This window comes from Xenopus tropicalis, chromosome 1, assembly GCF_000004195.4.
Source record: "Xenopus tropicalis strain Nigerian chromosome 1, UCB_Xtro_10.0, whole genome shotgun sequence".
NCBI classification, from domain to species: domain Eukaryota; kingdom Metazoa; phylum Chordata; class Amphibia; order Anura; family Pipidae; genus Xenopus; species Xenopus tropicalis.
In genome coordinates this window covers 127,505,477-127,530,603 of record NC_030677.2, presented here as the reverse complement: position 1 = coordinate 127,530,603, position 25,127 = coordinate 127,505,477, and the positions used below count along the sequence as shown (strand labels likewise).

Below are 25,127 nucleotides of genomic sequence, written 5' to 3'. Positions count from 1 at the left end.
CGATTTTTTTCATAAGCATATTCGTGATATTTGCGATCATCAGAAATTATCATATCCAATCCAAATTTTTCTCATTCAGGATTCAAACTCACGTTTTCATAAATCTGCCCCTATGTGTGTGTCTGGATATGTGCCCATCTCTCAGGAAGAGAGATCTGTCTGACCCTCCAGGGAAGAGAGAGAGAACAACATTGTGTCCAAGAGTATATGAATGGTTTCAGTATGCCCCTACCCCCTTAAGTATCTATAAAAGCCAAGAACATATCTTTAAAGGCGTCCTTTCACAAATTAAAGGAGAAAGAAAGGTAAAACTAAGTAAGCTTTATTAGAAAGGTCTATGTAAATACAGCCATAAGCACTCACAGAAATACTGCACTGACTTCTCTGTCAAAAGATTTGTTGTGCCTGTAATTCATGTGCCAGAGACACGCAGCTCTCAGCTCTATAACCTCTCCTGCTCCCCCCCTCCCTCAAGAATGCTAGATACAATAATTTCTGAAGATCGCAAATATCACGAAATTGCCTACGAAAAAATCGTATTAGTCACGATAATATCGTATTGGCGATACAAAATTTTCATACCAAACTATTGTAAACAGTGGGAAAACCTTTCCGACTTTGATCCTTCTGTGTATGATTTTGGAAGCCTCCCATAGGAATCAATGGCACTCTGCAGCTCCAACCTGGCCCAAGGAAAGTCACGATAACGAAGCTTGAATTAATCCGAAACTTTCGTACTCGGCGCAACAATACGATTTTTGCAAAGTCACAAAGTACGAAAAAGTCACGCAAGGTACGAAAAAAATCACAGAAAATACGCTCGGAGCGTTCGTGCATTGATAAATGTCCCCCATAGTCTTACAAACTGAGCATGTATATTTGGTCTCGGTCTCAGCGCAGGAGTGAAGCATTATGGGAACTTTCTTTACACAGCTCAGCATCTTTTCTTCCTGTTTGGCTTCTGATCATCTGAACATTGAAATATGGGGAGACTTAAGGGCACTATTGAGACAACTGAAGGTATGCCTGCAGCTTGAGATTAACTCTTTATTAGACTTTCCTTCTCCTTTAACTTACCAGTATGTGTGAATGAATAAGACAGGTGTACATTTAATATGCGTTGGTCAATTATAATTCTGTATGAACATATTCTACACCATAATAATAAAACAGTGCAATCCTATTGGGTTTATTTAATGTTTAAATAATTTTTAGGCCTGACGTATAGTGATACAAATGATAGAAAGACCCCTTATCCGGAAAACCTCAGGTCCTAAGCATTCCAGATAACAGGTCTAATGTCTGTACTGACTTGTTTAAGCAGATTATTATCATAAACGTGTTGTTTACACTGGAGTATATAGGCAAATTTGAGCCAGTACGGTTACAAACCAATCAGGGTTTCAAAGTAAAACTAATACTGCCCATAAAAATGAACAGTATGCCTTTAAACAACACTGAGAAAACAAAAAAAGCTCAAGTAGTTAATACTATTAGTAATACACATGTAGGTATATTTTAAGACAGGTTAATAGGCACGCAAGCAGTTACACTATAGCCCAGTTAGCACAGAAGTAAGTCATTATCATTAAACAATTTTGTAGACCGGCAGGAATGTAAGCCTTGCATATTGATCTGAAATCTAGGCTATACACTCACCCTTTTCCAAACACTGGCTTATAGTGTGGTTATAGACAGAGACCAACATTGTTTATATTGCTGCGCATGCCTTTTCTCAGAAAGTGTCAGGAGCACAGTTATTCTGTGTTAAACATGCGCATTTTGTGCATCCAGGTGTTAATTACTGGGCTACACTGCACTACTGGAATTTTGTGCTGTTTTGCATCTTATTTAACAAAGCAGATGCTGTAGGGTTTTGGTGCAAGGCACAAGTACAGGTGAGTGTGTACTAAAACAAGTACAAGTATGGAATCTGTTACCCGGAAACCCGTTATCCAGAAAGTTCCGAATTACGGAAAGGCCATCTCCCATAGAGGCCATTATAAGTAAATAATTCTACTTTTTGAAAATGATTTCCTTTTTCTCTGTAATAATAAAACAGTGCCTTGTGCTTGATCCCAACTAAGACATAATAAATCCTTATTGGGGGCAAAACAATCCAACTGCGTTTATTCAATATTTACATGATTTGTAGCAGACTTAAGGTATGAAGATCCAAATTACGGAAAGATCCCTTATCCAGAAAACCCCAGGTCCCGAGCATTCTGGATAACAGATCCCATACCTGTACTGTAATTAAGTGATTAACATTTGACTGTATGAATGTATGAGTCCATTTGTGAATGTTCATTGCATTATATGTTCTTGAATGAGCCCTACATTGCATTACTTTCCCACACAGTAGTATAGCCTGATTCTATTTTTTATTAAATCTTTTTTTCTTTTTTCGCTTGCTCATGTATCTAATTAGAATAATTTCTCAGACATGCTGACTAACCCAGACAATGACTAACATGGTATGGCAGCTGAAAAATCACATACTTTCATTGATCAGGATTACAAAATACTTCTTTGTGACTAACACGAGAACAGGAAAAAAAGCACAAAATATATCTTTAGCATAATCAGATAACACAATATTCTAGTACTAAAATTGCTCACAGAAGTAGGTTCCCTTATTATGGGAATCTTTGGCCAGGCAAGATATTTTGCCTGCCTAGCAATCATGACACAGAAGATTTCCAGAGGGAAATTCTAACCATTTTTTAATACGTTTTTATTTAGAGTTTTAACATTTTAACAACAGCAGTTTAGAGAAAAAAGAAAAAAGAAGTAAGGAAGAGAGAGAGAAGAAAGGTATAAAAAGTTTAAGCGAGCCTGACAATTTTATACAAATTGTACATTTAGCCAGGTGCCCCACACCGCATTGAACTTGGCTGGACAGCCTCTAGAAATGTAGACCAATTTTTGTTTAGGTAGCACATCATTAACTAGTTTTTTCCAGAAGGTGAGCAAGGGGGTAATTTCTAACCATTTTTACACAGGAGTGCAGCAAAGAGGTTTAAGCTTCACATAGCTTCTTGAACCTTGCTCCTACTGACAATCCCTCCAGTTCAGTCTGCACACATGATGGACATGTACAAGGTTCATCAACACAATGGCACCCTGGAATTAACACCTGGGGGAACATTTACTAAGCAATTTTGAAAAAAGTAAATTTTTTTTACTTCTAGATATTTTTGAGAGTGTTTCAGGAATTTTTAACGAAAAGTTTCACTCAGTTTCAAGGGGAAATGAATCCCATCATTGTTTTCTATTTCACACACTTTTAACGGGAAGTTAATTCATTTATTGTTTTCACAATTGTTTCAAGGTTGGAGGTTAATTCCATCATTGTTTTCTATTTCACACATTTTTAAGGGGAAGTTAATCACATAAATATCTTCTGTTTGACCCAGTTTCAAGTGAATTTAAAACACATTATTGTTTTCCAAGAATAAGCACCAATGCTCCTAAAATGGCTGCTGGAGCAACTCCTGTTTGGGAAAAATAAAGAGGATTTAAGGAAATGAATGTTCTTTTAAAATCAATTTTTTTGATTTTTAACAATACTTTCAGCTCAAACAATTTGTATTTTCGGAAGTAAAGCTGACATTTTCGTAAGACCAATACAGCATTATCATGGCAAGTAGTAGTACTGTCACATCATTGCTAGAGCCCTGGAAACCAGTTCTGTTTAGTATGCCACTTAAGGCCTAAAGAAAAACTGACAACTTTGCATTTGATGCAGACTTTCTGAAGTCTGGGTAAAAGAAATGTCTATGAGTCTGCCAATACAATCACACCACTGTTTTTTTTTTAATCTGGAAACTATCATGTTGGCATACAAACAGTTTTAACTTAAAAATTAGTTTATATCAGATCATGTGATCACAGACAGAGGTTTGTAGGACAAGAAAAGTGGCTTGGGGCCATATTGAAAAAAAAAAGGTTAACTAGAACTTGCCACGGGTTGTCTGAAGGAAATTCTGACACCTGTATAGGATTTTTAGGGGAATATTTATCAAAGGATCAGAGGGTAATTTCTCACTTTTAACCTTTGATTAATATGCCACAAAAATACCATAATAGAGTTGTGTTCCATCTGGCGACCTGTAAGTTCTATTTTACCTTTTCATAAATAAGTCCAATAGCAACTAACAGAGAAAAAAGTACAGTCAAATACATTAATCTTTGCCATTCTCATGTATGGTAAAATAAAAGGTACTACTGTAATCTGCTGCTGTAATCTGTTACCAAATATAAAAAAAATGTTAAAACACTTAAGTCCAATGACTGCACCGTTGTTTCCGTAGGTTTCACTAAATTTAGTCAACTGAATTTTTTCCTTGAATACACAAAACACAAACAATTCTTCCGTTAAATTCACTTTCTTTAACAATGCCCAACTGTTCTGACATGTCTCTTGTGTATGAAAATGACTTATTTTACATAAGAGCAGTACTTTGGCTTAACATATTGATTCCTATTGCCAAACACTGAAACAGAGAAAGCAAAGTATAGCCTGTGACCTGCATTAATTCTAATGTTCCATCAAACACATGCCAACTATTAACAGGAGGCTTTTTCTTTGGCCAGAGCAAAGCCAAGGAAGGACAACAATACTGTGCCAGTCCTGTGCTTACCATTTCATCATGCTGTTTCTACAAGCCACTCAGTGTATAAATCTGGGATGTACTGCTTGTAATGCTCCAGCTGTTACAGAACTACAGCTCCCAGAGTTTAACAGCTGAAAACTCACTTAGTTGCAGGAAACTGTAGTTTTTTTGGAAGTTGAGGGCCATCGTTGTGTACCATACTTTATGTAAAAACTTATATTTTGTCAACTAACACAGGATAGTTATTTTAGCAAATAAAATAATAATTTTTAAAACTAGTACATAAATATTTTTAAAAAACTGACCACAAATACCATATACGTTCATTGTTATATTACTCTTTTAGTATAATACCAATTTAATAGTACCTGGACATGTGATATCAGAGATAAGAGTGCACCATGTTTTGCACTATGATATATATTTTATTTTGTATATGTAGTAGACATGTATTAAACCACACATTCATAATTTAGATCCTAAATACTTATTAACCATTCAGAACATGAGTAGCTTATTTTAATGGTGATGCAAGACAATTCTGATTTTGTATTTTAATGGCATTTTAAATGCATATAATGTTGTAATTTGAAGTTGAATTTATGCAATTGGCAGAATGGTAGCACTCTACTGTATATGATGTAAATCAAAGTAAGTAGGTAGAAAAAAAAACATTGGTCTATGACATAGTTTTTTTACTAAACACATGGAAAAAATTGTCATCACTATTCACTAATGAGAGTGATGCATTTATACATCAAGATGTGCCCTTTATTTAAAACTAGAACCGAGCAACATCATAAGTACATTAATGTGACAAATGCTTTACAATTTTTCATTTTCAAAAATGACTGCAATACTGATAAGCAGTTAAGCAAAAAGTTGCAGGACTTGTTTAATTGAAGCTCATGTTACTTGAATTGCCAATTGTTCCTAGTCAAACACATCCGACTATGCAAGTGTATTATCAGAGGAATCTCAGATATTTTATTTTCCTTTTTGCTTGATTGCTTTAAGTTGTAATGCTATGCTACAGTTTTGCTTCAGGGTCTAGGAGCAATTTGTAGAATGTCAGCTGCTTTGTATGAGGTGAAAATAAGTGATAAACAGAAACAAAATGCTTGTCCTGTAATAAACCTGTAAAGTCCTTTTTGATAAAACTGTAAAAAAGACATTTTTTAAAAAATTTGAAACTATGGTAGGAAAGAAATGTGTAAGGCGCAATTTGGAAATAAGGAAAACATCATGATAAAGGAAGGGAAAATAGTTGCACTACTATAATGGCCTAGGAATAACCTACAACTCTACACTGATACTGTTCAAATATTTAAATGGACAATATTAATGGCCACAGCTTTCCAGTATAACAAGATATGTATCTTCAACAACAATACATTTTTTGTGCTTATATATACATATCTTATATCAATGGTATCCTGTGAAATTAAATTCACAGCCAATCAACATGACCAAACCTTATTTCATAAAATGTCTATTTTTTGAATATATCGGTAGAAAGAACTAACATTGAAATTTGACACAACATGATATGCAGTAAATTACATTCAAATGTATAATTGGAGTGTTGATCCAATCTACTAATATCCATTTATATAAACAGTGTAGAACTACTAAGTATTGATGGTAGCAGAAATCAATATATCTTAAAGGAATAAAAGGACACTAAAAAACTATTATTCAAAATATTAATTTATATGAAAAGTTCCTAAAGGTGATGTTGATCGATTTTCACTGATAGGTTTGGGAACTTCAAGTAACAGTTACTTACAAAAGCAGACCTGACTGTTTTGCCAACCTGACTGTCCCTTCTCAGCCTATAGTTATGAACAACTACCTCATACTATACTAAAGATTTATTAATGCACTTGATTTTGTAACATAACAGAAGAAAGTCAATTCACTATAGATGGTGACTTCTGTGCATTTATTTTAAATCACCCTAAGTCACCCTAAATCTTAGGCTAACTGTTATTAGGTTAAAGCTCCCAACCACTGATTTTAGTGCCCTGGGTGGGTGGGAAAGCTTATAATTTGAGAGAACATTCACCAAAGCACAGGATAATGCCACATGGGTCTGATTCTCGGCCTGTTTTTATTAGCCCCTATTTTGAAGTCAGCCTTACCCTGAGCCTGTACCTGGAAGTAGAGGCCAGCATAGGGGCTGATTCTCAGCCTTTAGATCAGCCCGCGTGACATCAGCCTCAGGTGAACATTTAGCAGTAAAAAATAAAGACAGAGAGAGTTCTATTAACTCTCTCACTATTTATTTTATTGTACCTTAAAGAACACTGTTCATAGGCATGACACTTTTGTCTCATAAACACCATAAGAATATCTTTTCTCTTGCTTCTGTTAATCACCATGCAAACACATTAGAATAAGACCTGCTTCACTGAATCATATTTACACTGATTCCTATTTCCTCAATGGGGAAGTAAACTGTGACTGTTCCAGGAACCTTGTCACAATGGAAAAATTGTTCTTTAATTCTGCAATGTATGTTTAATGATCTATATAAGTATTACCTAAGAAAAGCCATTAAAGGCACATGAATATCAAACTAAGGAATCTCATCATGAATTGCAACAAAAACTGAAGGTCTGCTCTTTGTTACAGAGAAAGACTTGGCAGCTTTTTTGCTTAAAGGGGAATTACTATGACAATTCAAAAGTCAAATAGGCCATATCTCATGGAAATAAGAAATTTACACCCAATTACAACATTTTGCACTGCTTTTAAAAATCAAGTATATTTTTGCTATCCCCTTCTTAGCAATCTTTCTACATGCAGAATTTGTATTGGTCAATTTTTTGTTGGAAAACTGAATGCTTTATTGATCTGTTCTCTGTTTGCCTTAATAATGTATTAGTGCTGTCTTTCAAAATTTAAAAAAAAAAAATTGACACAAGAAAAAAATTATTATTACAGAAACAGTACAAAATACCAAAGTTTATACAACATTGTTGTTTTTAGGATAGTTCCCCTTTAACTTACGCAGACATATATTTTTAAAAGCAGCTAAAAAATAAAATACAACATGATGCTTAAGCAGTTAATCGTTGAGGCATAATAATAATAATACACTGGCACAGGCTGCTATGACAAGCTAATTTTATTTACATTGTCCTAAGCCTCGTAATCAGTACCTTACTTTCTCAGCTCACATGTAAGCAGATCATGGTGGCTCAGACAATAAAAAAGCCACAAGCGCATGCCAGCTTCGTCTGAAAATGTCTAATACAGACATGCAGGACAGTCGCCATAGATGAAACTGATAAACACCTTAGTGTGCAAAGCACATAGAGACATTCAATAGCTCTGTTCATACATAAGACTTGTACAAACAGATGGTGAAGAACTCATTGTTACTCTATGTAACCACTTTTGTTCTTAATTGCCATCAAACAAATACGTCAAACAAGTTCCAACAAGTGCAGCTGATTCACTTGAAAAGAGCTATCAGGTCACAGGACTGAAATTTTGTCACACTGATTACCTAAAGCCACTGTAAAGAAATCCTTGCATGTTAGTAGGCTTTCCACTGAACAATGGTAGCCTTGTCTTAAAATAAGGTGACGATTCCTAATTAAAATCAATGATTTTTATTGTGGTACTGATAAGCCTGTTTGCATAGCCGAGCTCTCAGTGCAACGGTTGGACGTTACCAGGAACACATAACCATAAGCTAGCTTCTTTAGACCTTGAACTATGGCAGTGCCCTTGTTTACTCTCTGTCATCCTCTTGGGGTAATGTTGAAAGTTTTGAGCAGTAAAGACAAGCAAAACCAACAATTTCACTACATTTTAATACATTTATGGAAATGTTCTGAAAGTGCCCAAACTGTCATTTTTTCCTTGAGCTCCTGCCAGCCCATGGCTTAAGGACAGCATCCAATGAGAAATAAGCTGTTAAAACAATTGTTTGTATTGAGCTTGCTTGTTTATGAACAGATGGGGAATATTAAAGTATTATGGGCAGCAAAACAAACCTATAAAAGGAAATTCTTCTCATTTCATATTATATAAACTTTTCTCTGTGTAGCAAAACAATTTTTTTCGTGATCTTTAAAACATTTTAATAAACTAATTTATCTAATTTCTGATGGAGATCCCAGCACAATGAATGGTAACAGTATGCTTTCAGGCAAGATTCCAGCCTTTGTTTCTTAATGCTGCCCAGGATAATACTACCTCTTACATTATATTCTATATTTTTCTTTTAGTGTTATATTCCCATCAGCCCTCAAATACTCTCTTATATTACCCATGCTGTTTTTGACAGGGCTTTTTTTCCCTCCTGTTATCCATGTAACACTATAAGGCAATACCTGGATTGTTTCACAATCCATTTGTAAAGTTTTATGTTAACACTCTGATGACCATAGTATATGACAGTAAATACATTTGCTGTACATAATCTCTTTTTTTGCCCTCGCTGTTATGACCTTCAACTTTCTATCCACTGTCAATTCCACTCTGGTAAACCTAATTAATATACCCCATACATACGGGATAATATATAAAAAGGCACAATACTTCAAGGTGCAGATTTATTCAATAATTCTCCAAAAACAGCTGTCTGGCATCAGGTTTTGCAGTATTTTAAGACAAAGTTGTGGGGAATATTCTGTCTAATAACTATGCTCAAGGATAATACTAATAGTAGCTGTAATATCAACACTTTATAAAAAAAGATAGGTATAACAAATCACATAAAGTGTATATGTATCCACTAAAGCAAAAAAATCCACAAATATACAACTGGTAGCATTTACTAGAGACCTGTTTGATAGCAAATATCTTATTGGCTGCTACAGGTTGGTTATATCATCAGGTTGCTTGGTTACATCATCTCTATCATTTCTATTGGTTTGTATGTCCAAATAAGAGAAAGTAAAATAAACTTCATTCATGCAACACACCATATCTGACCATTTTACAAACTGTAATAAATTAATAACCTGTTTTTTGACAACCCGGTCTGATTGCTGGCTACTCATGGAAACAATTGTTCCAGGACTGACAGCATTAATGCTGGCAACTGACCTAATATGAATGATTATATAATCTGCTACCCAAAAAGAAATCAGGTATTAGCATTTTAAAGGTATTGACTTCTTATTCTCAACAATATGTAAACCATTTTCCAATTAAAAAACAAATTACTGCAAGAGTAAGAATATTACAAGTTGCCTCATTGACCCATGTGGTCTAAAATTTGCTTCTGATTTCTTCTTCGGCATAACAGCAAGCACCTGAACAGGAAATACAGCATTCAAGCACAGGAGCATATACAAATGACTTATTATACATACTCAGCATGATGCATAAGGACAGAAAAGACAGAAGGTGAAATAATGGCCTTATGTTATGGCACAAAGGCATGTAATATGCGACCAAATCATTAGTGCATTCCTAAAATTATTGTGAACTCCTACCATCTTGTTTTTTTGTCCATATAAGAAGAGTTTGGTTACACCATTATTTTATTCGTATTTATAGAGCATCAACATATTTTATGCTACAGACAAAGCTTTGCTATTCATATTAGACATTGTAACAATGAATCTAACACACTTGCTAACTGAGACAAAAACAAACTGGAGTCAGTTTCCAATTTACCTACCAGTATAATTAAAGAAAGTGAGTAAAAACCACAATTAATTCAGCAAAAACATACTAGTGCACAGTGGCCTGGTCATATTACAATGCAATAATAACCACTATGCCATGGTCATTAGATAGTACACAAAATGCCATTTTTCCAGCTATGCATTTTAATTTTTTGCTATTAAAAATGAAATGGTTCATCTGGTAATTCTCAGCAGAATCAGAGGAATAATAACTTGTTGCTAGACAGAAGCTCTAAAATCCATCACACATATCTCAAAACAGGTATAAGGGATGACATACATTTCACACATTGAGCAGTCGTTGTTAGTGATATTGGTTTATGTTTCAATGAAAATTAAGATTACCTTTCTTCCTCTATGTTGTCAACATTTTTCAAAAGAGTTTATTACAATCACTGAAGACATTTTATGAAATCTCAGCTATTTTATTATGTTTATTTTCCCAAAACCATTGGAAAATAATTTTTTTTTATTTGTTTTTTACCTAACTTCTTTAAAAGATATCCTTTGATGCCTAGGGATGTCACTTACAGTGGGGCTCACTGTTACTGAAGGCATAAAAACCTAACCGAGGGTCACCTTATATAAGCAAGCTGTTGTTTGAATCAACCTACAGAAAAAACTTTTGTTGGAACTGCCTTTTACAATGAACTTGTTTTATTGGACTCAACTCATACAAGCAATTCATTATGCTGGGATGTCCTCACACAACAACATGGTTTAATTAAAAGTAAAATATGTGTATAATTAACAACTGACATAACACATAAGAATATTAGATATCACTTTGGGGTTCCATGACAGCATAGAGGTTCAGATCCCCTATCTGACTATGAGCATTTACAGAAGATATATTATATAATGTGTAGGAGTGTGTGTGAGAGAGATAGTATGTGTGTGTAGTACCATAAGGTTGAATGGATTAAATTTAGGTTGTTTAAAGTTACAACTCAGCACATTTTTGTTTTGGCTGTTGCCTGTGTAAATAAACAGACAGAATTGAATGCAACACAACTCATCAAATTTTGTCATCCAACAAAATCTGACAAACTACTTTGCTCGTGCAAGAGGGTCCTAAAATTCCAGGCTTGAAGAGTAAAATTAACAGTCAGTTATGCAAACACTGTCAGATAAAAGATGTTTTTGCAACTTAATGTTTAAGCTGGAACGCCCTTAGTCGTTCAAAAAACAAATTGCAATGAAACATTTATCACAATCTGCTACTAATTTAAACAACTACAAGCAGCTAGCACAGCAAGCTTCTTTAAACACAAAACTCAATATGTTCTCCTGGGCAGAAAAAGTGAAAACATTGTAGCATACACCCCACTGCTAAATTAAGTTTGAGGTACGTGTTTGGATTTTTTTGGCAGGTATTCTTTTTCCAGGGCCATCACAGTCACATCTGGAGAGGATTTCACTGCTGCCTTCACGATTCTTGAGTGACTGTCAATCACACGCTTTTCATTGAGCTTCATCTCCTCTTCGTTTTTCGTCATGTGTCTTATGTGTTTGAGAGACCCTTAAGTCTCATGGGTTATGAAGTCCTGATGCATTTGATATTTACCAGATGTTGCTAAAGCTGCATAATTTTCACTTCTGACAGATGAAGATGATATTATAGAGGACTTTATTTATTTAATCATACCAAGCATATCAGATGAAAGGGAAAATGTATATTTTTGATCTACCTACAGTTTGCAAGAAAAAAAAAATCTTAGAATTAACTGCAAAATATTTGAAGACCGGACAGGTATTATTAAAACCAGGCAGACAGCTCTTCTTCAACTGGACAACAATTCACAACATTTTATTGAGATCTTATCGGCCAGCCATGATCTATACAGAGGGTTGGAACACAGCCTAATTTAGCAGAGTCAAAGCTTTCCCTTTAGTCACAGAAGTCACAAGATATGTTTGCATATAAAGCACTATTTCTACAGTCTTTAAAGTGAAACTACTTCTATTTTCATAGCATCAGTATACCTGAAATTTCCTCATTTTTATTTTATTACACTAAACTTTTACTTCTTGATCAGCAAACCTTTGGCAACACTATGCTACAGCATTTAGGTAGACAAAAATAATGATTGAACAGGTGATTGGCTGTTCATTTCTCACATTAGTGTGTCAGCAGATAAATAAGGGACTAAAGTAATAAACCCATCCCAGCAGCACACAGAAGTAGTGATGAAAAGCAGTGTTTTTATTGTGTTAAAAACATATGACATTTCGGGCTTACAACCAGTTTTTAATCAGGCCTTGATAAAGGACTGGTGGTAAATCCAAAATGCCTGCTTTTGGCACAAAAAACACTGCTTTTTACTACTTCAGTGTGCTGCTGGTTTGGACTTACTACACTGAATGTTTTCCATGGTAGTGGGATATCTGCCTTCATCCAACACTGCAGCAAGTGTGAAGTATTTGCTGTGTAGCACTTTTTACATTGTAAGGGACTAAAGTAATCTATGTCAGTGCTGTCCAACTTCTGTTGTACCGAGGGCCAGAATTTTTCCGACCTACGTGGTGGAGGGCCGATAATGGAAGCCAGTTTTGACCACTCCCCTTTTTGAAACCGCACCCACTTGAAACCACACCCATGTTATCACATGACCATACCCATATTAATGGTTGTAGTACAGCAAAAACCTGCCATACTCTGCCTGCCCTACCCTGCCTGTGTGCCATACTCTGCCTGCCCTACCCTGCCTTTGTGTGTGCTATACTCTGCCTTCCCTACCCTGCCTGTGTGTGCCATACTCTGCCTGCCCTACCCTGCCTGCGTGCCATACTTTCAATGTGTGTGCCATTCTTGGCTGGTTTGTGCCATACTTGGCCTGTGTGTGCCATACTCTGCCTGCCCTACCCTGCCTGTGTGTGCCATACTCTGCCTTCCCTACCCTGCCTGTGTGTGCCATACTCTGCCTTTCCTACCCTGCCTGTGTGTGCCATACTTTCACTGTGTGTGCCATTCTTGGCTGGTTTGTGCCAAACTTGGCCTGTGTGACATACTCTGCTTGCCCTACTCTGCCTGTGTGTGCCATACTCTGCCTTCCCTACCCTGCCTGCGTGTGCCATACTTTCACTGTGTGTGCCATTCTTGGCTGGTTTGTGCCAAACTTGGCCTGTGTGTGCCATACTCTGCCTGCCCTACTCTGCCTGTGTATGCCATACTCTGCCTTCCCTACCCTGCCTGTGTGTGCCATACTCTGCTTGCCCTATGCTGCCTGTGTGTATGGCACACACAGGCAGCCTACAGTGACACAATGCTGGCACTGCTCCTACAGTCTGCACAATAACTATATATTAAAAAACTTTTTAATTGTAGTACCACCTCAGTATATGTTCTTTTTGTAGTGTGCAGGGATTATTTGTGGGTTTCTACTGCTCCTGAGGTGTGAACAGGGGAACAATGGGGGTGATTACAGCCTGAGCCTGAGGTGTGAACACTGCAGGGGGTGAACAATGCAGAGATTAAAAGGTGTGAACAACACAGGTGATTACATATTTAAACAATACAGCCAGATTACAGCCTGAATCTGAGGTGAGAACCATGCAGGGGGGGGGGGGCAGTTAATCACAGTACTGATACCATTTAAAGCTTACACAAGAGTAAGCCATCAAAGCAGCCAGACAGGTGGGGGGCCACACAGAGGGGGGTCGCGGGCCGCATGCGGCCCGCGGGCTGCCAGTTGGACAGCACTGATCTATGTAATGCCAGCCAAGCATGCAAGATTTCCTGCTTATCGAGTCCTGATTAAACTATAAAATTCTCGGTGCTTATGCGGGCCCCTCGAGCAGAGAAACTAAAGTAACTCCATGCAGACAGTGCCTAGTAAGAAATGAACTCACAATACCTGTATTGCAAAGCTTCAGCACTAATCACCGTGCACCAAAAGACTACAAATATCACAGGACACAACCTACTGCTTTCATTAAAATCAGCTTAAAAAATTAATTTCCTCTTACCAAAAAGCAATAACACTATTGCAAAACAAATATTTTAAACAACTCATCCTAAATAGACATGTCACAAAATAATAAATATATTTAAAATAGCCACATAATTTCGTGCATTTATAAAACTTACCGTACACTTGTTTGGTTTCTCCCCTGAGTGGACACGCATGTGAATGAGCAATTTGTACCGGGCATTAAAGGGCTTGTATCTTCTAGGGCATCCAGCCCAAAAACAGGCAAAGTCTTCACCTTTTCTCTGATCTATATGAACTTTTTCTATGTGCCGTACAAGTTCCTCCTGTTGTTCATACATTGAACTACAATCAATCCATCGGCAACAGTGCTTACCATTGAAATCATCAATCTCACCCTCCTCTTCTAGCAAAGGCACTGTATCAGTTGGTGGGAGTGAAAGGCGGTGGGAATGATTTAAAAGGTCATGTTGATGCATGTGCTGATGGACATGGTATGGAGGAGGAGGGCCTTGATGAGGAGGAGGAGCTGGAAGAGGAAGTGGAGTCTGCGTAGCCATGCCTCCTGAAAAGTCCTCCACCCTTTCACTTTTTAAGGCACCTATTGACTGGCTGTCAGCCACTCCAACACCTTGCCTAACTACCATGTTGTTCATGGGATCCGACTGTAAATTATTTTGTTCCAGCTGTTGCATACGCTGATATTCTGCAGTCACATTCTCAGGGAGTGAGATGTTGTCAGTGGTGGCAAGAAGACTTCTCTGAGAATTTGATCCAGCGCATGATGGAGGAATACAACTGCCTCTCACACCCAGAAAGTGTCCATACACTTCAGGTTGGGGGGAAATGGTTGCTGGTGATGCTCTTGACCCATTGATGTAGGCAACTAAAGATGTTGGAGAAGTGCGAATTATTGTATTGAAGTCAATTCCAATACCATCAGACAGTGGAGACAGAGAAAGTGCCCTTTTTTTCGATCGGGCTGAATGGGACCTGGTGGAAGAATGTCTGGGACTGGGATACGGCGAAGAGTTGCTCTCAAAACCAAATAGATAAGAGGGCAATGAGTTTGTGACACTATTATTGGACATAGATGTTCCTGGGGGAATGCTAAGAATATCTCCAGGATCGCTACTGTTCTGAGAACCATGGTTTGATGGTAGGATCCTATAACCATGAGACCATTCTTGTTTTACACTCATTGTTGAATGGCTCTCAGTTAAACTTAATGTGGTGGAGGCGAGAGACTCACGAGACATAAGAGATCTAGAAAAAAAGGAAAGGAGAATATATATTTAAGAGATTATTCTTAAGTGTAATAAATCTGTTAGAGTTAAAACATGTTTTGTTTGCCAACTGAATTATACATTGTTTAGTTATATTATACAGTGCTAGATTCTCATGAATTACAATACATATTAAATTTAAAAAATGGCACAGAGAACATTTCTACACAATGTGTGATGTTATGCTTTGTCAACTGCTAATAATGGATCAGTCTAGTAAAATAAATCATTGTACTATACAACAGTCCTATAATGCAATATTTAACTCAATCTAGCAGGACTTACTTGTGTCTCACTGTAAAAAAAAGGGTGCAAGCAATAGATCCAGAAAATGAAAAAAAAATAAAAACCCAAAGGGCTATCATGATCTCTGTAATACATTACTGTTTGAAACCAACACCAGTCTCCTTTATTTATCCAGAACCAATCTAGTTGTCTGTCAGTGCTAGACAGAACACATGTAGTTACAGACGGCCCAATTGTCATTTATGCATTTAATGGCCTCACTTGGGCAGAGTTTACCGGTTCAGGTTTGGGTGGGTTGGATCATGGCCTAAAATAACTTAACATCTGATTTTCAAATGTACTAAGCTCAGAAGAAATCGAGAAATAATATGTTTAATCTCAGTAATCAATTTTAGAATAAAAAAATGCATTTGCTCTTAACAAATATGTTATATATAAGCTTGTATATCTTGATAAAATAATATTGATACCAATGGCAACACTGAATTACATATACATATACGTACATTCATACTGTAGACTAGATAATAAATATAGTGAATATTAATCCATGTAAGTCTTACTTTGCAACTTTTTTAATGGTTTCTCTTATGTCAGTCTAAAGACAACTTCTATAGGTAATGGAGCCTTTGCACACCTTCTAATAATAATAATAATAATATAATATAGCTAAAACAGTCTCTCAAAGAGTAGCCATGCATGATGCATTGTTAAGAGTGAAGAGGGTATAAAGGACACAGTTTTCTACGGTTGAATATGATTATTGTGCTTTGGCAGCACATTTACTGGACAAATTTGCACTACTGCCATAACCCACAACAACAATTCAGCAAATTGCAGCACTGCAGGTAGAATGATGAAAGAAAATCTCTGGTGGCATCAGGAATTGTCAGGGTTAAACACTAGCGGGTGTTGTAGTCTTGTTTCCTTACTGAGCTGAGCTCAGCTGACATCACAGTCTCCACCCCAGTCTTGTTAAGGCAACATGCCAATAATCCCATTATCAAGGACCTATTTAATCAGTCCCCCACCTCCTGCTCTTTGCTGGATCATAGATCTAGCCTTCTTGCCCCTTTATCCTGTGTTCCTGAGAAGAGTTCCTATCCCAGCTTTGTTCACCTTGTCTCTTCTTTACTTGTTATGACCCCTGGCCTGATTTATGTACTTATTGTTGCCTGCTTCCAGTCCTGACCTTCAATTTATCTATGGATTTGCCTCAGCTTGCTGCCTGCCCTGACATCTGATATGTATATGGACTTTAATTCTACTGTTTACCAATCTGTTACTTTATGCTCTCATTAAAATATTTATTATGCAGAGCTATCTTTCTCCTGGTTTGTCAAATCACCTAACAAATATACAAAGGGTACCAAGTACCTAGGTGTCTGCCTGTCAGTCTCACACATGGGGCTGTACCTGACAGGTATTGCTATTGCTGACTTCACTTATTGGATTCGGATTCGATTCTGCATGGATTCCGAATCCCACTGAAAAAGGCCAAATCTTGGCCGAGTCCAGAACCGAATCCTAGATTTGGAGCATCCCTATAAAATTTATAAGAACAACTATTCTTATCATTCTAAAAAAATGCAGCAGTTTGTATTTGTTTTAAATTTAAACAATAGAGTTCATTGGCACCCTGCACATAAGCTAAGCCCAAAAGGGAGACCAAGGGTTTTTGAACTGGTGTAGGATAAACAGCGTTAACCTAAAAAAAACACTGTAAATCTTGACACGGCAATACAGGAGACCTCTGTGGTGAGTTGGTGGCAGAGGGCTGGCGCAGATATGGATGCATAAAGCCAGCGTGAGCAGAGATTCCGGTCGACGGTCAAAAAATATAAATTCTTGGGCTGCAAACTCCCTAAACTTTAGTGCCTGCAATATGGGGGGGGGGGGGCAGAATAATAATATCACCGCAGTCTGCCTAAGTAATTGTGACCTGGCACAGGCTGTTGGGGAGACGGATTGGCACTATATAGGCCCTATAAGATATACCACACTTTTCGAGGTTAACGCTGTTTATCATAAACCAGTCTAAGATCTCCTTGGTCTTCCCTTTGAGTTTGAGTGCACAGTCCCAATGAACTCTGTTTTTATATTAAGATCTAATATGAACTGCTTTGGTTTTTTCAGAGTATATGAAGAGTTGTTCTTATTCATTTTTATACACTTATGATTGCTATTTTAATGTATTTTAAGTAGTAGGCTGACCAGCCACTTTTTTTAATTGTTTTAATTTTGATGTAAATAAATTAATTTTGATGTAATTAGGATTATTGGGTATTGTGATGCAGCTTTACAATTTTATCCTAATGATTTACATTTTTTTATCTCTTGTTACAGCTCCAGAACCCTAAGACTAATGTCACAACAGAATATATATATTTGTTTTTTACATTTAAGACTCTCTTCTGAAAATAGGCAATCCAATAGCTGTGGATTGCTATTAATGCTTTTTAAAGTTTACTGTTGGAACTGCCATAAGTATGCAAATTAATTCCACCTTAAAACAGAAAGGTATATGTATATACTATATATACTCTAGGACTGTCAATGCTTCTGGTTTTAAGGCTATATTAATCACAGCATAAATTCTACAATATTCTACTTATCTTTCTCTGTATCTTTATTAAAAGTCCATTAATGCACTATGAAGAGCACCTAGGAAACCAGAATATAATTTTAAAATGCAACAATAATATATCATTATTATGGCTCAGAGCATGTGGCGGAACAGAATTGCTTCCACTGACTCATGCCTGATGGATACTTTTAATTTCATGCAGTGCTTAACAGAAGAAATACAGCATACCAGGGGCAACGTGACATGTCATGTCCTCCTTATAATACATCACCTTCTAATTTTTTTTTAACTTATTAAATATTATGTGTGTTAGTTAGTTAGATAACTAATGTAGCCACTGATCATCTCTTCCAAGCAAAACAGATCAGTTCTGTAATATTAGTAATACACAGACATGGCAAAACACTACTGGCTGATATACGTGGCCAGAAGTTCTGAGAGTATGGTAAAATTGGGCAAACTTCCCAAGCAAATCTGTGCATGTATAGTCAGCTTTACATACCACTTACATAAAGATGTAGACCAGGGGTCCTCAAACTATGGCCCGCATGCTGGATACAGGCCCCTGCAGTCAGCATTGTCCTCGACCCTAGCGTGTCACCTCATCTGACAAGGTGACGTGATGCACTGGGGTCGAGGACAACGCTGATGCAGGCAGTATCCAAAGGTGAGGACGCAGCAGGGGCCGGGTAAATGACCATGGGCCATAGTTTAAAGGAGAAAGAAAGGTAAAAACTAAGTAACCTTTATGTCTATGTAAATACAGCCATAAGCACTCACAGAAACACTGCACTGACTTCTCTGAAAAAAAGATTTCTTCTGTCTGTAATTCCTGTGCCGCAGACACGCAGCTTTCTATTCTCTGCTCTTTCCTGCTCCCCCCTCCCTCAAGAATGCTAAGAACTCACCCCCCCCTTAGGAATGTGGATCAGCAGGAAGCTGACTCATAGTCTAACTAACGGAGCATGTTCACTTGGTCTGCATGTCTGTGCAGGAGTGAGGCATTATGGGAACTTTCTTTACACAGCTCAGCATTTTTTCTTCTGGTTTGGCTTCAGATCTTCTGAACAGGTGAAATATGGGGAGATTTAAAGGCACTATTGAGACAACTGAAGGTATGCCTGCAGCTTGAGATTAACTCTTTACTAGCCTTTCCTTCTCCTTTAAGGACCCCTGAGGGAGCAGTTAGACGCGCTGGGAGCTAACATGGCTGAATTGTATGCAAAGCTGGGTAAGCTAACCTTAAACTGGGTAAAGCTGGGTGAAGTGATGTTTTATAATCAGCGCCGAAACACAGGGCATGGATAGGAGAATGTGGGGGTATTCTGGTGAAGAGTAGTAAGGTGTAAGGCCCTGGAAAGATTTATGAACTGCAATTCCCAGCGTTACTAGGTGTTGGGGAGTATTGTTGAGGTTCTAGTTAGTTGTATAAACTGTAAATCCCACTACATACAGTTAAAGGGCTATCTCACATGGGTGTCTATCATGTAACAACCCAGCTGTGATTGTACAAACAATGTGTACTTTGTGCTTTCTTCGCATTATCACGGTTATCTTAATATCTGGTGGGGGTGCAAATGTCCAGGTTGTACATTTAATTTTAATGGCACATCAGGGTTGTCACAGCTGAATATGTAAAAGCACATAAGGGTTGTTATGTAATAAGTAGTGTGAAAACACCTGAGATGCTTCAGAATAGCATACAATGTGATGCGTGCAAACTGAAGTGCAATTGTGCATATGAAGTGATATCACAATTGCTTGCTTTTTTTCAAACTATAGTCTGGGCCCCAAAACAGTCTGAGGGATTGTGAACTGGCCGCCTGTTGAGTTTGAGGACTCCAGATGTAGACACAAAAACTTTGTTAATGCTACTTTTCATCCTTAAATTTTTATGACTATACATATTAATACTTGCATGCTATTTGTATGTGTTATACTGACACTATTTTTAGACTACTTAATGGTGAAAAATGTTGTTCCTCTTACAAGTTCTATTACTCACCTGGCACAGAGTCATGACAAATTTGACAAGCATAACAATATGGGCAGCAGACCCAGTGGATAGAAGGTCCAGTGGGGATTCTGACTGATATGCAATTTTAATATAATTATAAATGTGTAGCTTTCATTGTTTTTATGGTTTAGGGAATAGGAGTGTTGCCGTGGGGCCAGTAACGTTTCATTACACCACTGCAGAGATGTGTGTAGTTTACTGCACCATTAGTATCACATTATGAACATATTTATTGAACTATAAACTATGCATAGCTATCTAATGCATACGAAATGTTTTCTTTTCTGTCATTAATTTTTCCACTGCTTGTTTATCTGTTTACTCTAAAAGTAGACATATTTGCTTTCAACAAACGCAATCAGCCATGCAGTCTCAAAGACACGGAAGCCCATGTTTATTAACAAGGAAAAAACTGCACAATTTTCATAGTTCTACAGGCAGAAGGCTGATCTAAGCTATTTCCTAACTTGTTGTTATAGGTTACTGCACCATGGCAAATCTGCAAATTATAATAGGGGTTAAAAGGGATACACAGCATTAAAATGAATATTTCATAAGAGATTCATTTTTTTTGAACATAGGTTCTTATATGATTATTTTATTATTTTGCAAACACCACAGTTTTTCCAGTACAGAAAGAAGCCAAGCAATGTAACCTCTAATGAAAAGCTAAACATCTGCCACTGGATCTAACCTAGTAACAAACGTATGGCAGAGGTCCCAAACATTCCAGAAAATAGACCCATACCTGTATAACATAGAATAAACTATAGAGAAACTTTTTTTTACATAGAACTGATTGAATAACAACCTGTGTTTAAATTATATGATTTATAGCTGACATACACATATATACATTCATAAATAAATATATAGAGGGCATGTGGGTCACAGCAACTAAATCATGTAAAATGTTGGTTTCTGAGAGGTGCCTAGCTTCTGCAAAATATAAGGATAAATCACAGTGAAGTTCCAGTTCCATATAAAGGCCCAAGGTTTACTGCTGTTATACATGTAATTCCAAGGTAGCTTTTAATATCCTCATATTTGTACATTATTAAAATACACACCTTTTTAGTAAGCCATGTGAGATAAATTACTAATCACTAATCTCTAAGCAGTTACATAACTAAGAACCATTTATAAGTGTATATATGTACAGGACATTTATGGCTCTTGTGGATGTAATTATAAATATAGAGAAAGGAGACCATATACTGTGCAATCTGCTTGTTTGGTGAGGTTGCCAAGCAAGCGGATCATCTCCTTATATCTAGATATTGTCTCCCTAGGCCAAAACGATCAATTTTAAATGGCAGGCATATTGGCTGTCAGACAGAGGACCGCATTTATGAGCTGATGCGGTCCCTGACCTGATGGGAAAATCAAACCTGCCCAATTGAGATCTGGCCAATTGTAGTCTTTGCAGTGTTTGCACACCAATGCCAAAAACTTTGGCAGGTGCTTCAAGTTTTTGCCACCTGATTAAAGTCCCAGTGGGGACTGAAACGTTGAGGCTTGCTATGTTTGTTTTGCTCTTTTTTTCTCAATAAATATCATTTTATATACATTTGTATGAAACCCTGTGTGTGCTGGCATTACTCCTGCAATATTTTAGTTTATATGGCTCTTGCACCCAGGTTGTATTTTTTGTTAGTGGCGTGCACCATTATGATCTCTCTCTCTCTCTCTCTCTATATATATATATATATATGTATGTTTGATGCACTGCACAGTTTAAGAACAATTTTCATGTAACACTTTTTTTATGCAACACTGTTTTTTTTAGTTTTATGACTAAATTGCTTATAATAATAATAATAATAGAGCAATAAGTAGCACCTTTAGATTTTTTCATTATCTTTGGTTATTAAAAAAAAACAGAAAAAATGTAGTAAAGACCTTGTATCAGATGAAGGTATGGCTAAGTGCTGTAGATTAAATGTCCTCTGTAGGCTGGGACCAATCTGGTTGCATGCTGTTGCAGCCTGGTTGGCAGGAGGTGAAATGGGACCCAATCTCTGAACCATCATGGGGCTGCTGGTGACCATGAGATTGTTGCAGCTGCCTTTCCCTGAAATCTTGCTCTGTGGCCCAAAGCCAAAGCTTCCTGAAAACACAAAAAAGTGATGTAAGACCATGACAGGGAAGATATAAATTTTTATACCAGGTGTGTAGTTTTACTAAAACACAGCAATTTGTGTATGCATTGTTATAGATGGTTTAATCTTTATAACATATGTAGAAAATAGAAGGCCCTTTAGAATCAAGTGAAAATACTTAACACTTATTCATTTTCCATTTTCTGTTATTCGGGATTAAGGGAATATGTAGCAAACCTTATGGAGTACAGGTAGACTGAAACAATGGAGCCTATTTATAGCTACAAATGATGCAGACACCAGAGACAAACTTTTATTTCCAAAATGTATAGTATTACATGTGTACTGTGTATACCAGGGGCACCTATAAAATCAGCTATAATATGTAGTTTAATGACTAGCAGTTAATTTTGTAAATCCCTTGAATACAACATAAAGGGGAGATCATTATATAGAGGAGTTTTACTAGAAAATGCAATTTGGGTGATTATTATCTGTGATGTATACAGTGCCAATATATTTACACAGCCCTTTATAGAAATTATACATCATTTGCCCCAGTGGAGCTAACAATCTAAGGTCTGTATCACATTCACACACTGTAAGATCAATTGTATCTGGAGCCAATTAACCTGCTATGTTTTGGAGTGTGTGAGAAAACCCATGAAGACAAGGAGATAACATACAATCACCTTACAGATGGTGCCCATTCCTGAATGGAACTTTAAGGTGGCCATACAAGGGCAGATCCGCTCGCTTGGCGATGTCGGGATTTTCTAACCTGGCCGACCGATATCTGGCCAATTTCAGGCCAGTTATCGGTCGGCCAGTCCGATCATTTCTGCCCCTACACGGGCCGATAAGCTGCCGAGTCGGTCCGAGGGACCGATATCGGCAGCTTCTATCGGCCCGTGTATGGGGACCTTAATACCCCAAGGTAGAAGTGCAATCCACTGAGCCTTCTACTACTCCCATATTTCATAGTGGTTATTTTAGAGTAAACTAAAGGTGCCTTTCAGTTTACTTTTCTGTATTGTTTAGTGCAAGAAATAAGAAAAATTATTGATTTTCAACCAAAGCTCTTAAACAATCCATTACTTGAGCCAGAGCCAAATGTGGTCAAAACTCTACAGTGCTCAATAGTGTGATATCCCTAATAATATATTTCTGTGGGTTGTATTGGATAGTAGGGCACAAATCATATCCTACAAGTATAGAGACACAAACTAAAGCACATGCAATTAAAAGAGCTCAGTGGAAATATTATCTGCCCTATCACACAGAAAATGTCTCAGTGGAATTTACTCTCCTCTTCTATAGAACTTGGCAGCTTTTCTCTTCCTATGGTAACCATGCTTTTACAAACAAACGCTATTTCCAAAACACAACAGTAATCTTTGTAATGGATAATAATCTTCCAAGGATCGTTACACTTCTGTTAATTTTTTGCACACCAGAGGCACAACAGTTTAACACAGAAGATAAAAGTTATTTCTTTAGAATCAAACAAAGTTTTCTTCACTTTTATTTTATTTATAAAGCTCAAATACTGTGCTTTTTATTTTTTAAACACAGTTACAAAAAAAAAAAAACCTGCATGCCTCCTCTTGAACATTGCAGTTTGAATTTTTGCAGATAGGAATATATATATTTTTTCTGTCCTGCCTGCTCCAACCAGCATAAAACTCTCATGGGGAAAATACTAAAATAAAGTAGACAGAAACAATATTGTTTCTGTTTTCTTATTTGATACTAAACACAACTGTTAAAACTTTATACATTGCCACTCAGTTCTTACTAACACCTAAAATGTTGTATTATGTGTATTAAGTATGATCTGGGGAAACACCACTGGGGATGGGTGAGACTTGGAGAATGAAGGAAAAGCAACGCCCAGATTACTGGCGTAACACAAATGAACAGAATATGTATTGTTATGTTATATTGCAAATACCAGTGCATTTTGGATATGTCACTAAATCTGGATCAAATTAAATTATTCTTTATAGCAACTATAATAAAATGAGTTTGGACTATAAGCCGATCAAGAATTTACAGATAATCCATATTTAAATGTTTACCTTTGGTGACATACAAGTTGGGGGAGGGACTGTCCACAGCCCAGGCAAGACTGCAAACTTATGTGTGGGTATTGATTTATCAAAAACAAAGAAATATTCTCAACTGTTTTCACTTGATCTCTACAGTGAGACAACATACACATTAAGTTCTGTAAATGTTGTGCACTTCGAATCTGGGACAAAAAAAATTGAGCCCTAATCTAGTCTTGACATTAAATAAATGTGTCCCTATTTTTGGTATAAAAACAGTTTATAAAAACTTGGAATTCTTTTAATTATTGTTTATTATATTATATATAGATTATACATCATTTACATCACCCTGCCCTAGCAGAGCTTACAGGCTAAGGGCCTTATCGCATTCGCACATTTTAGGACCAATAACTACAAGCTTCTTACCTATTCAGCATTGCATTCTAATCTAGTTATAACATTTTATTTAATGCCCATACCCAAACATGTAAACCTACTTGCCAGTTTTTTTCTAAGAAAGAGCAATGGAAGCATTAAGTCACCCTACTCTCTTTCCTTTTTAGAACCCATGTAGTCCAGAATCTGGAGTGGTTGGCCACAGTGAAAAGACATGGAAATAGGAAGAGGTGA

At 36.9% G+C, this 25,127-nt stretch overlaps 1 protein-coding gene across 1 annotated transcript in view; it reads right to left on the bottom strand.

Annotated features, from left to right (window-relative positions):
* Positions 1-25,127, bottom strand: part of glis3 (GLIS family zinc finger 3) — a 193,456-nt gene that overhangs the window by 112,510 nt on the left and 55,819 nt on the right. Inside the window, exons 3-4 of the mRNA XM_002934174.5 lie at positions 22,244-22,451; positions 14,364-15,471 (exon numbers count right to left, since the gene is read on the bottom strand). Coding sequence (XP_002934220.1) covers positions 14,364-15,471; positions 22,244-22,451 — 1,316 coding nt within the window. The remainder of the gene's footprint in view (positions 1-14,363; positions 15,472-22,243; positions 22,452-25,127) is intronic.